Source organism: Varanus komodoensis, unplaced genomic scaffold (genome assembly GCF_004798865.1).
Source record: "Varanus komodoensis strain SLA01 unplaced genomic scaffold, ASM479886v1 scaffold1, whole genome shotgun sequence".
NCBI classification, from domain to species: domain Eukaryota; kingdom Metazoa; phylum Chordata; class Lepidosauria; order Squamata; family Varanidae; genus Varanus; species Varanus komodoensis.
This window is the reverse complement of record NW_025335268.1, coordinates 20718066-20730889: the sequence shown is the minus strand read 5'-3', so window position 1 is coordinate 20730889 and position 12824 is coordinate 20718066. Positions and strand designations below refer to the sequence as shown.

Here is a 12824-nt window from a genome sequence, read left to right as displayed (position 1 = left end):
GAGAGAGAGAGAGAGAGAGAGAGAGAGAGAGAGAGAGAGAGAGAACCCCCGTATGAACTGGGGCCAAATGCACACAATTGATTTGCTCACATTCATCCCATATTACTTTGCATTTCCCATCCTCTACCCTCCCTGTCTTATTTCTCACCATTTTCAGACTTCAAATTGCACATTTTTTTAGGTGGGGTTGATGAGGAACGGGACTAGTCCTTTTGTTTCTCTTGTTATTATCTGCAGCCAGTGAGTGGGGCTGCAGAGGGAGGGAGCATCCATTCCATTAGTGAATGGACAGCACTGGATGCAAACTGAACTACTCACAAGACTTTGGATGGAAGAGAAGTTGGTGAAAATCAGAGGACCAAGAATTACCAGAAGGAAAGAGCCACTATGCAGCTCTTTTAAAAGGAAGGAGTAGACGCTCTTCTTTAAAAATAACACATAGTCATTGTAACTAGGGAGGGGGAAAGGCTGTCATAATATTGTCATGGAACATAGTGAGAAAAGGCTGGGCAGAGGAATTTCGGAATTTGAGTAGAGAAGAGCAATGAAGCAGTGGGAGTCTAGCCAGTTATGGTAGCCAAGGTAAGCAGCACATGGATAAAGATTTAGCAGTACGTACTGAGAAGAAAGAACAGCACTGGGAGAAGGTAAAGTGCAAGTGGAAGAGTCTGCACATGCAACTTGCAAGAAGAACATAACCCTGGCCATGCAGTGCAGGCACTTCAAGTTCCCTGTTTTGCATCATGCATAGACAGAAATGTGGAGCATTAGCCCTGCCCTCTGGATGTCACCTGTGGGCTTCTCTACACAAGACCGTCTTATGATCCTGCACCCACAGGGCCTTTTCACCTAGCCAAGCCCGTGCTCTCCAGCATTTTTAGCTTTTTTTAAGATTGAGTAAAATTGTTGTGATTTAAAATTTAATACCCAAACTGGAACAGCCTCACAAGACATTATAAATCTACTGTGCTGCAGCTATGCCACAGGCCACCTTGTGTCATTCTATCTACTAGCATAATACATAGCAAGGCAAAAAAAGAAAAAGAAACCCCAGGAAAAAATCCCTTGTAAAGGACACGGTTTTTTTCCCTGTAACAGAAATGGAAGAGGAGGCCTCTCCTAGCACATGAGAAACTCCTCATGTAGCAAAGCCCTGAGCACCCACTTTTGGTTGCCTCATTCATTTATTTTATCATTAATACATATACACCCCACTTCAAATGAGTGTTCAGAGCAATGTGCAATGTAAGTGTATGCAATCACTGATCCACAGAAATAAGCCAAATGCAGCACACTGATGCAGGCAAAGTCATAATGAGAAACAGAAGGAGAAAAGCGACAGTGTGGCGCTTACCAAGTTTATCCACACTGACCCCTTTGGCTGCTGCTAGCTCTGACTGAACGAAGTCATAATCGTATCTGCTCTGCTCCTCACTGGTGCGATCTGAAGGTGGCCCAATGTAGAGGTATGCGTTGTTTGACCCCAAAATAATACGGTCCTGAGGGATGGAGTGCACAGTGCTTACTGAAAGCATTCCCATTGCACAGTGGATTGCTAGGCATTATATACTCAGAAGCAAGGCAGAAACAATGAAAGCTGAGATCAGAAATTTGCTCTTCACAAGAATGTGTATAGTGGGTAAGAGACCAAGTTGGGATCTCCTCATCTACATATGGACACAACAGTGAGTCATCTAACTTAAAGGGCTATGGTACATTCTAAAGCATGAGGGGTTAAATCTATTCTGCTAGTGAAAATCTGTTAACACATTCGGAGTTCCCCTCCCCCTTCTCCGCTGCAGCCTTCCGTGCTTCCCTAAAATCTGCTTTGGGGTTCCCAGGCCTCCAGAGCAAATTTTGATGATTCCCAGGGGTGGAGGAGGAACTGCACCTCTGTTTCTGCTTATGAAAATGCTCCCATCCGTGGGATGGCACCATCTGAACAAAGGGAAATGTTCAGCATATTCTAAATGAAATAGTATCTAAACCAGAACAGGTGTGGGATGCAATATTTTAAAATACATTAAAGATCCAGAATGAATCATGAGCTCAGACTCTAAAGTAAATGTGCCTTTTAAAGTGTCGCTTATTCAATGCAATCAAAAAATCTGGCATACAGCACTCCCATGCTATGTCTTTCCAGTTTGCCAGGTGCCTGATAGGCCTCCTGATTTTGTTGCCTGGGAGCAAATGCTAATGCTGGGGGCGGCATGTATGTTAAGCTCCTGGCAGGTCATAACTCAGAGCAGCAAGGCTGTGTTCAGTTCAGTGGTCACAAGTATACTAGTCTGCTTTGACTGAAGCTGTTTCTTTAAAACACACAAATATTTCTATTTTAATTATTAAGTTCCCTGCACTTTCTCAGCTCCTCTCACAAGATTCCAGGCTGGCAGTTCCAGACCCCAGTTTGCTTTTAATATTCCAGAAGGCACAGTGCGGGGCCAAGCCAAGACACTTCGCTGCCTGAAGCGAAGATATTGCCCCTTCCCATCCCATGCACAAAAGCTGGCTGGACCGGGATGCCAGGACAGCTTTCTCCAGTGCACCTGAAGGCAGCAGGCTACCTTGGGGCAGGCCCCGTGTTACACAGGTCTCCCCTCGAACATCTGGAGGCCACCTCCCAGCATCTGCCACTTGAGCCAACATCTCCACTCTGCCTAATGGTAAGGCCAGCCCTGCAGAGGTGATAGTGAAGAAACAGGGTTGGTTCGGTGGGCATATGAGGGCTTTCACAATCGTCTTTGTCAAGGAAGCTCACTGGAAAGAGACTACAGTTCCAATGCTTCACTAGGTAATGCAATAAAGATGAAAACCACACCGCACATTCGAGTACAGGGGAACTGTTACCAAATGAAGAACATACCAGATGCTGTAGTTTAGTTTTGAAAACAATGGGCACACCATTAACAATGACTTTACATCTGTCTCGAGGAGTTATGGTGACTTTTCCATCCGCGTTTGTGATCGTTGCATGCTTATCCAAAATACTGAAAGATGGGGGAAGAGGAAGAGAGAAGGGGGTGATTCAAAGCCATGATTTTCCCTAGCTCAACTCAGGGTGAAAATGGCTAAAATTCCAGCTAATATAAAGAAGGCAAGGTAATTCTGTGTAAGGCACTGGTAAGGCGTCACTTGGTATAAGATCGAAGGAGGGGGAAATGATGGGGAGAGCCCAAAGTTCAGTGGTAGAGCCCATCCTTTGTATAGAGTAGGCTTCAGGTTCACCTCCTACAAGCATTTGCAATCAACAGTTCTTAGGCCTAGGAAAGAAAATCCTGGAGAACTCCTACCACACAAAGTGAGCAGTATGGGGCTGGATAGATCAATGATTTGGAAAACTGCAGAGAAATGCTGTTTCGATGAGCAGGGGAGAGCCAGTTTGGTGTAATGGCTAGAGTGTTGGTCTAGGACCAAGGAGATCCAGCTCCAAGCCCTCATTTAAACAAGAAGCTCACTGGATGCACCTGGGCCAGTCACTAGCCATCAATTTAAACTCGTGGTTTTCAACCTTTCCACAGCTGGGGACCGACAAAGACAGGAAAACCACCTCGGAGACCGCTGAGGCAGAAACAAAAAGCACCATACATATACTGCAGTATTCTGTGTATTAGTTTCCAAACACAATACCAAAATAATGAAAATTCTCCAAAACAACCAGAAACCAAGCAACAAAAAACTGCCAACAAATGAACACAATACCAAAATTAGTGTGGCATGGCTCCCAGCCAGCTCCCACGGAGCCATCTCTCCCCTCTCTGCCCCCCCCCAGCAGCACTGGTGTACCCCCCGCAATCATGATGCCAACCAAGGAAGAGGTGGTGGAGCACAGCCAGCCCGTGCCAATCCACGGCGAGTGGGATGCAGCCCCCCCATGGACTGGCAGGAAATCTTCCGCTGATCCTTGGACCAGTGGTTGAAACCCACTGGTTTAAACTACTTCACAAGCCTGCTGGTGCATAGAATGGGGAGAGGAGGACTATGCTTGCTGTTTTGAGCACTTCGTAAGAAAGGCAAGATATAAATACAATAATAAAAAAACAAATCTTTGGGGATTTAAGCTTGGATTGAAGCTCAGTTTATTTTTCCACTTCATTACCATGTAAGCAGGAGTAATAGAACCACTGATTAAATAGAGCAGATGGTCTAAACCCAGTTAAGGAAAATCCACACCCACACAGAAAGTTGACTGGGATATTTTGCAGTATAGAAAGTGCCCTAGTTGCTGCAACTAGTAGTAATTTTAGCTAGCAAGTGCTGTCTTGAAATACACTTCTTATATTTGTTTCTGTAACCCTCCCTAATGGGAAAATAATAAAAATCAAATCAAGTTATCACATAGATACTTTGCTGAAGATACTTTGCTGCCTGTGGCAGAATAGCAAATGGTGTCCTCCTGTCCATCCATCCATCCATCCATCCATCCAATCGTAGTTACTCCGGCATGTGAGAAAGAAAATCACACAAGTAACTTTTCTATCCATGATAAGAAATAAATAAATAACTATTTTTTTCAGTGTGCTACCCTGGGCTGTTGCCTCACTTAGCCTCATGGTAGGGCTGGCCCCTCACATAGCCCATTCCAGTTTCCCTGTGAACAAAGGACAGAAAAGCAGTGAGTTTCTGTACATACCCTAAACCTCGAAGGGCTATTGCATTAGAGGATGACTGGCCAACATCAAAAGAACCTGAAATAAAGCATTTCTCTTATCAGTTTGCTTTGCAAGACTGCAATGAACATTCCCACCATAGATGTTTCGATGCCTGCTCAAACCAAATGTGCTGAGTCCACATGGCCCTCAGTCTGACCAGAAGACGACCAGTGAAGCGGCACCAGAGGTCCTGCGTCGCTTGCTGGAACCATCTAGGTGGGGTCAATTCACTGGAAGCTGGAGGTGCAGGGAGAAGCTTATGCAGATTTACCCAGTTTTCAGTATAGGGACTTCTAGTACCAAACTGCCACGCAGTTTCCTATACTTCGTGGACTTGAAAGGCAGCTTAGCAAAAACTGATAGTATATGAGCACTATTAACCCAAAATTTCACTGCATTTGAGGATCCCAGCAGTTTTATTTGGGTATCGAAGCACAGAAACATAATTCCCCCTGGAGAGCTAATCACAATGGTATACCAAGGTGAGCACTGAGCTGATTTTAGAATATTATTTTAATTTACTACGTTATATGAGATTTGTCTAGAAGATTTAAGGTATTTTTCTGTTTTTTGTTTTAAATCTGCTAGGGAGCAATTCTGTGACCCCTAGACATTGTCTGAAGGGACATAGGATTTTTCAGATTCCCAGATCCAAGGCTAGTGATTGCATTAATAACTTGGACCTGAGAACTGGAATGCTGACCCACTTCTCCTGCCCCTCCCCACAAGCCAGTGCCGAAAGAACCACACCAGCTGTTCTCCAAGGTCAAGAAACTGACCCCAGAGAGGGATAGAAGGCGCTGTTTTGGGGGAAGGGGAGGACATGCAAGCAGCCAGGATATGAGGTTATCCTTGTACCTCCTTGAGCTGCCATTCCTCCAGTTGGGGAATGCTAGCTTACACTGATATCGTTTAATAATATAAAATGAAAAAGCCACATAAGCAACAACAACAACAATGCAGCGCAAAAATTAAATACCATTCTGAATGAAATATTTCAGCACCCCGGAAAGCTGAGGGTCTTCATTGATATTCACAAGATAAGGAAAGGTTTCCATCATCCATCGCTCCTGTGGAAAAGTTTATTAAACCTCATTTCAGCCCATGCTTCAAGTGTCAGCTGGAAAGTATGTGATGCACAGCTTCTAAACAATGTAGTCTCTGCTTCTTCTTGGAGGAATCTGAAATAATGGACTATTTATCATGCACCTGCCACATTGAATAATGCTAGGGTTTAATGGAATTCCTTAACTCTTTCTCTGATGAAAAATTTAGGTGCTTTAATAATTAAGACATGTTGAACTGGTGAGAATCTATATTAACCTTAACATTGATATGGCTTAATCTGTCCAGAACTGCACGATGCAAGAGTGCTGAGTCACATGTGCTTCATGTTCAATCTCCAGCTTCTCGGGGGCAGGGGGCGGCTGGGAAAGGCCCACACCAAAGCCTGGAGAGCTGCTGCCAGAGGGCATCAGGAATATGGGCCCACATGGTCCAATAGTCCCACTTAATACACAGCTCTGTTCTCTCCGTTCCTCAACATTGCACAGACTGCTGGATCCTGTATTTAATGCTCCTGCTAAGTGATTACATAGCACTATGGCCAAACACATGTTTTTACCACTGATGGAAGGTGCTCTAAGGTCCTTTTTTGTAGAGCTGCTTCCCTCCTCCCCAGCACACGTGAGCCTGTTCCTTATGTTTTGCACTCAGTTCTCACATCATCCTTCAACATGGGAATTCTACAGCCCAGTTATCAGTTGGGGGACAACCATTTCTACCTCAAAAAGGGCAGATTTGTTGCTCGTCAGCCTGCTGTGACAAAATAACTGAATCCTATCAGAAGTGTCCATTGCTCACTTCAATAAGCCTTTGCAGGTGCAGAGGTCTGGCATGTAGACAGAGCCTTTCCTAGAAGGAAGAGCTCTCTCATTCCTTTCAGTGGGGAAGGACATAAAACAAGCACTGCTTTAGGCATGCAGAGGTGTCTTCCCCACTGAAATGACTGGGCAAGCCAGTTTGCTCAGAGCATTAAGAGGCTATTATGATGCTCTAGACAAGGCAGGTGGTCATATTAACTAGATTTTAAAATGTTCTCAGCACTTTGCTCCATCAGTGATCAGTTAGGAGCTCCTGTGGGGCAGCTCCAAAGCTAAGGAGGATGGAGACAGGCGTGGCAGGCACTGAGAAGGCGGGACCTGAGTTACTGCTGCATATTGCTGCTCCCACTCTTTTCGGGCTTCTTCCAGCCGATATTCCCAGGTGGCCTGAATGGCTTGGATCCGCAGTTCATTTTCAGCTAACAAACAGCGAAGCTCTTCTGGAAATGGGGAGAAATGTGGAAAGAAGGGTGTTATGTGAAAACAACAAAATAGAACTCCTTTTTCAACAGTCAACACATTCTCTCCCTACATTAATATTTGGTACTTTATTAAGCCTGTATGACATATAGCAGACCTAAAAATGTGTGAAGCATATATGTGCGCCATCTAGAGCAAAAAACCTCTAGATATCTCAGGATCAAAACGTCAGTCGTATGTTCATGCACCTCTGTTGTACAATAGCTGAATTGATATAAAATTGAGAAGGATCCAGTGACTGTTTTATTATCCTGGTTAGAATTTTTACAAATTAAGTATCCTTTATGTAAATTTGATTCATGTTATCTGCGAATCACTGCGTTGTAAATGCTGTCCAGTTATAAGATCAAAAAAGTATTTTATTTAAAATTGTGAGGTCTGTCCTACTTGCTGAACATGGAGCCCTGACCAAACTGTGTCTTTAAATCAATGCCACCAAGTTGGAATGAGCTGTGGGGTCCTAGGCTTGCAACCCGTATTTTGCAGCCCCGCCCAGTGCATCTTGGGCTGAGTCATTCTAGCCCTGAAAATACTCTAGAGCTACCCATATTCAAGGGGTGTGGCCTCCACCTTTCCTTTCACTTTCTGTAGACTATTGCAACAGCTCTAAGAAAGGTAAAGACATAGCCATACCTTCCTTTTTAAGCTGCTACCCAGGCTGGGAGACTTTGCAAGATACATTCTCATTTCCACTGCCTGAAATCCTCTCTCAATCATTTACTATCATTGAAACCTCTTGAGGAACTCTTTACATGGACACTATTTCCAATTTGGACCCTTGTCTCTTGGTTTTATATTGTTAAAGAACCAGCCATGAAAACTACTATGACACATTTCATAGGATGTAAATTCTTATTTGCAGGGAATTGTGCATCTTCACCAGGGGTAGCCTGAAGTTGCCAAATGGCTTGGACTGATCCTGAATCTGGGATTTTTCTATGTCTGGATGCATGCAACAATGAGATATCAAATTAGAAGCCATGGTTGCTAAAGTTAAAGCAGCTAAAGTCTTTGCATGTGCAGGATTTCTCTGGACTAATTCTTTGGCCTGTTTTGCGTTTTAGATTTGATGGATCTTGACCAATGGAATGATTTGAGGCTGGAGTAAACCTTTGCATGTGTGGATTTGTTCAGGTCTTCATCTAGAACCCTTGCCTCTGATCGTCGAAGGTTTACCTCAAGAACCATTCAGCCCCGTGCTCCTTGCATTTGACTGGCTGGGAATGCTGGCTTCAAGAGTCATTCACACCATTTTCCTATTTCTGGGACCACAGTGCTTACTACAAGGAAACTGTTTGTTTTTCTGACAAGGCCATACTGACTAACTTTGGATTATTGTGGTTACTTATGGAACCAAGAGCTAACTGTCACCACCTCTATGGTTTTTTGAAGACCGTAACCATTAAACATAGGTTTTATTTCATTAAAAGAGGCTTGCTGAGAATGCCAGTTCATGTGTACATGTGTGTATGTATGTGTGTGAAGCAACAAGCCCATAATACTGAAGGCACTTTGGTGAGTAATCCTACTCTCTCAATAATCCCACCTTCTCACCACCATTGACACCAGCTGCTATGGCTCCTCAACCTCTTTCTTCTCATTGCTACCACTTACTTGTTTAACAGGCAGAGAGCCAGAGAGCAAGTAAGGAGAAATACCTGCTCCTCTTCTTCAGCACCCGAACAAGAGGGAGGAGAACAAACAGGCTGCAATGCAGGGGTGAAGGAACAACTCAGAGCGGTGGGGGTGCCAGTGGGCACCTGATGGGGTGTGGGTCCTTGGCAAGTGCCCATTAAAACCCCATCTTGACACTGGTCTGGCCTACTGGATCCAGACGTGAACGGCCATGTATGATCTCTAGAAACAGGAACAGTAGAAAACGTTGTGGAATGGTCTTCTCACCCAGTATGTGTGATGCTCTTACTCTGTAATACGTACTTGTTTCATCTGCTACTGTTTTGCCAGAATTTCCAAGGGCAGACAATCTGGAAATCAGTTGACAATTTTCTGTCTTCAGCTCATTTATCAATTTTGCAGTTGGACCTGTATTTACCACCGCCTTGTTCTTTATCTTCTTTGTTCTTTCAGATGAAAAACAAACAAGGAAAAACACAGTTATTGTACTATCTCACAGCCACAAAGAAAAGAATCCTGTCAGTGACAACTTGAACTGTGCAAAACAATAATTATGCCAACATGATGATTTGTTGTGGGCTGCAAGGCTCTTGTTCCTTCTTGCAGGGTAATCAGCAGCTTATCTCAGCTTTCTTGCTGCTGCTCATGACTAAAATCAGACTCCATTTAGTTACACATTCAGATCTTCACTAAAGGCTCCTAAACACCTGCAGCAAGGAATTCCAGGGGAGATAATCAAAAATAGTCAAGTCTTTGAGCTTTCAAATGCCAACTGAACTTAAATTACTAAAAACCAGCAGTACTGCTTAGACAGGACTTTGGAACAAAAGGACGGGGCTCTGAAGCAAGAAGCTTCCCCTGAGCAGGGTTATTTTGAAATAAGTGAAGTAATTCAAATTAACATGCTCCACCTCATAAAAGCTCACAGTACCACTTGAGAAAACACAGTTCTTTCAACATTTTTGCTAAGCTCCTACTGGCATGGTGACCCCTGAATCAACCAAACAATCTTAAGTTGTTAGCAGTGTAACGAAGAGACTCTCGTGAAGTAAGGCAAGTTTGGGGCAATTGTAGGCCTGTTTTGCTGCTGAGCCATATGGGCCTGCAAGGTACGTCGCGCAGGCAGGCATAGCTCAGGTAACATTGCTCAGGGAATGGCCATTTTCTGTTCTGGCCAGCTGCTTGCAGCCCTATTGCAAGTCCCATAAAGCTTCTCTAGGGGAACAGTTTTAAGAGGATAAATTTGCACCATCCACAGATGATGCTCTGTCAGCAGATGGACACAATTTCACCCATACTGAACAAGCCAAGTTTCAGTCAGTAGGACCTGCTATTGGAAACTGTCTCCTGCAACTTTTCAGTAGAAACCCCTTGGACAGTCAGTAGTTTCTTCCTCATCAGGGACCTGGAGAAGCTTAGTGACAACAAGGCGGCTGATTCCAGAAGGTGGTGCTGGGGAACTTTGGCTCTGTGCCATGGCAGCTATGCCATGGAGTACTGCAGGGTTCCATCTTGTCCCCCTATCTACATGAAACCGCTGGGAGAGGTCATCAGGAGGTTTGGGCTGTGGAATCATCAGTATGCTGATGATACCCAGCTCTACCTCTCTTTTTCAACTGATCCAGGTGAGGCAATGGCTGTACTGAACCAGTGCCTGGCCGAGGTAATGGGCTGGATGAGGGCCTGAAACTTAATCCAGACAAGACGGAAGTCCTGTTGGTGGGTGGATTGAGTTCCTGGGTAGGTGGCCTGGACCTTGCCCTGGATGGGGCTGCACTCCCTCTAAAGGACAGGGTCCGCAGCTTGGGAGTGCTCCTCAACCTGGAGCTCTCCTTGGAAGCTCAAGTGACTGTGGTGGCAAGGAGCGCTTTCCTTCAACTTCGGCTAATCTATCAGCTGCGTCCCTACCTGGAGGAAGACTGCCTAGTGACAGTGACACATGCATTGGTTACTTCCCGGTTGGATTTCTGTAACGCGCTCTATGTGGGGCTGCCCCTGAAGACAGTCCGGATACTTCAGATGGTGCAAAACAGAGCAGCCAGGTTGCTGATGGGGACTGGGCATTATTCTACATAACCCCAATCCTCTACCAGCTTCACTGGCTTCCCATCGAAGTCTGGGCTCAATTCAAGGTGCTGGTTATTACCTATAAAGCCCTTAACGGCTTGGGACCTGGATACCTGAAGGAACGCCTTCTTCCATATTTGCCCTCCTGCCCCTTGAGATAGGCAGTAGGTGCTCTCCTCCGGGAACCCTCCGTGAAAGATATTAGGAGGCAAAGTACCCGGAGGAGGGCTTGCTCTGCGGTAGCGCCCCATCTATGGAATGCGCTCCCCAGAGAGGTCTGCCTGGCGCCGTCATTTGTTTTTCGGCACCAGGTTAAGACCTTTTTATTCCAGCGATATTTTAATAAGTTTTAATATTGTCTTCTCTATGTTTTTAACTGCAGCCAGTGTGGGTCGGGAATTTATTTATGTTCTGTTTTATGCTGTAAGCCGTCCTGAGGCTTTTTGCGACAGGACGGCATATAAATACTTTAAATAAATAAATAAATAAGGCTTGCCTCATGATATATAATACCAGGTGAAGAGAAGGGGGGAAGAAAAAGTTTTCAAAACCAAAATATTAGAATTTCCACACAGTCAGGGTGCAATCCTATGCAAGTTTAGATAGGAAAAAGTTCTAGTCCCCACTACGCTATGCAGCTCACTGGTCAGTCACCGATGCTCAGCCTGACCTACCTCACAGGGTTGTTGTGAGGATAAAAATGGAGAAGCAAAGGGGGGTTACTAAGCTACCTTGGGTTCCTTGCAAAAGGAAAAAGTAGGATATAATGTAATAATAAAAATAAAACCAACAATAAATAATAGCAATAATTTTTATAGAGCTCCCAACTAGGTTCTATACAGAAGAATGCATGCAGCCAAATAATTTGCAATTTATCATAAATAAACAGTGTCCTGTCTCATTTTGGACTCTAATCCAATAATTTTCTTTACAGGATATGAAAACTAATATACCTCTCGGCATATCTCAGAGTTGACAATGTCTCTTCATAGCACATGTCTGCTGGACTAATTGCTGCAATCTGCACATATGTAAACAAATATCAAAAGTGGTTAGATTTTCAATTATTTATCTAGGGGTTTTTTTGCTTTTGCCTTTGCTTTTGTTTTTGGTGAATGTAACTAATGGAACAGGCATTTGCAACTGGCAGCCCCTTTGGTCAAACATGCACCAGGCCTAGGGGAAAGTTGCCCGGAGTGTAGCAATGGAAAAGGTCTAGATTGCTGGTTGGTCCCCAGGAGCAAAGCAAACAAAAACCTCAGGAGACCAATACTATTATTAGGATCAACAGAAATAATCAAAACGCATATGCTTCATCCTTGTATGTTTCTCTATTTACAGGCTGCATGTGAAATTGATCCTTTCCATTCTGAAATGTATTTTGCTAAGCTTTATCAGAGGTTTGATGTGAGTTGTTTTGGAGGTTTTTTGTCATTGTAGACCAGAATGTTGAAATGAAAATGTGAGAACATAAGAGTGTATACTTCTTCCACATCCTCACCATCCAGAAAATCTGACAATTTTACCATAATTGTTCTGCTGTTTCCTCCCAAAGCAGACTGCAAGAGCTTTGTAAGAACTGAATCTCTGTATGGGATATGCAGCACTTTCTTCCCCATGGCAGCCTCAGCCAGAGCACTGGAAGAAAAATAAACAACAGGGGAAGAAGAGAGTGAGCAGGGCATGTACTCTGGGTACAAGTCCAGTGCAGTCCAATGCATGTTTGATCAGAAGTAAGCTATATCACAGCAGTGCTTACTAGCCTGTAGGCATGCAAATAATTGCACTGTACTCATATTTGTCCTGCAATTCACAGTTTACATCAAGATCTATTTACCGGATGGTTGTCAAAGATAAATGAGCCATACATTTCTAATACGAGTTGATCTGAGAAGCAACCATTTAAGAATCACCAGATGGGGTGGGTATGGGTGATATTCAGGAAATCCTACAAAAATTGACAGTACATTAATAGTTTGATTTAATAGCCCAAATAATAAAAATTTACTCAAAGAAGTCAGCAGAAAATGTTACTGTTGAGACTGCGACAGCCTGTTCTTGAATTTAGAAAGAAGAGTCCCTCATTTCTGAAACAAGGTCCAGAATAACA

General features: G+C 44.0%; 1 protein-coding gene across 1 annotated transcript in view; it reads right to left on the bottom strand.

Moving 5' to 3' along the window:
• The window catches only part of LOC123033993 (kinesin-like protein KIF28P), a 35360-nt gene that overhangs the window by 12439 nt on the left and 10097 nt on the right, over nucleotides 1-12824 (bottom strand). Inside the window, exons 8-15 of the mRNA XM_044450991.1 lie at nucleotides 12241-12352; nucleotides 11668-11735; nucleotides 8975-9093; nucleotides 6851-6972; nucleotides 5629-5719; nucleotides 4631-4685; nucleotides 2864-2987; nucleotides 1355-1499 (exon numbers count right to left, since the gene is read on the bottom strand). Of these exons, the coding sequence (XP_044306926.1) occupies nucleotides 1355-1499; nucleotides 2864-2987; nucleotides 4631-4685; nucleotides 5629-5719; nucleotides 6851-6972; nucleotides 8975-9093; nucleotides 11668-11735; nucleotides 12241-12352 (836 nt within the window). The remainder of the gene's footprint in view (nucleotides 1-1354; nucleotides 1500-2863; nucleotides 2988-4630; nucleotides 4686-5628; nucleotides 5720-6850; nucleotides 6973-8974; nucleotides 9094-11667; nucleotides 11736-12240; nucleotides 12353-12824) is intronic.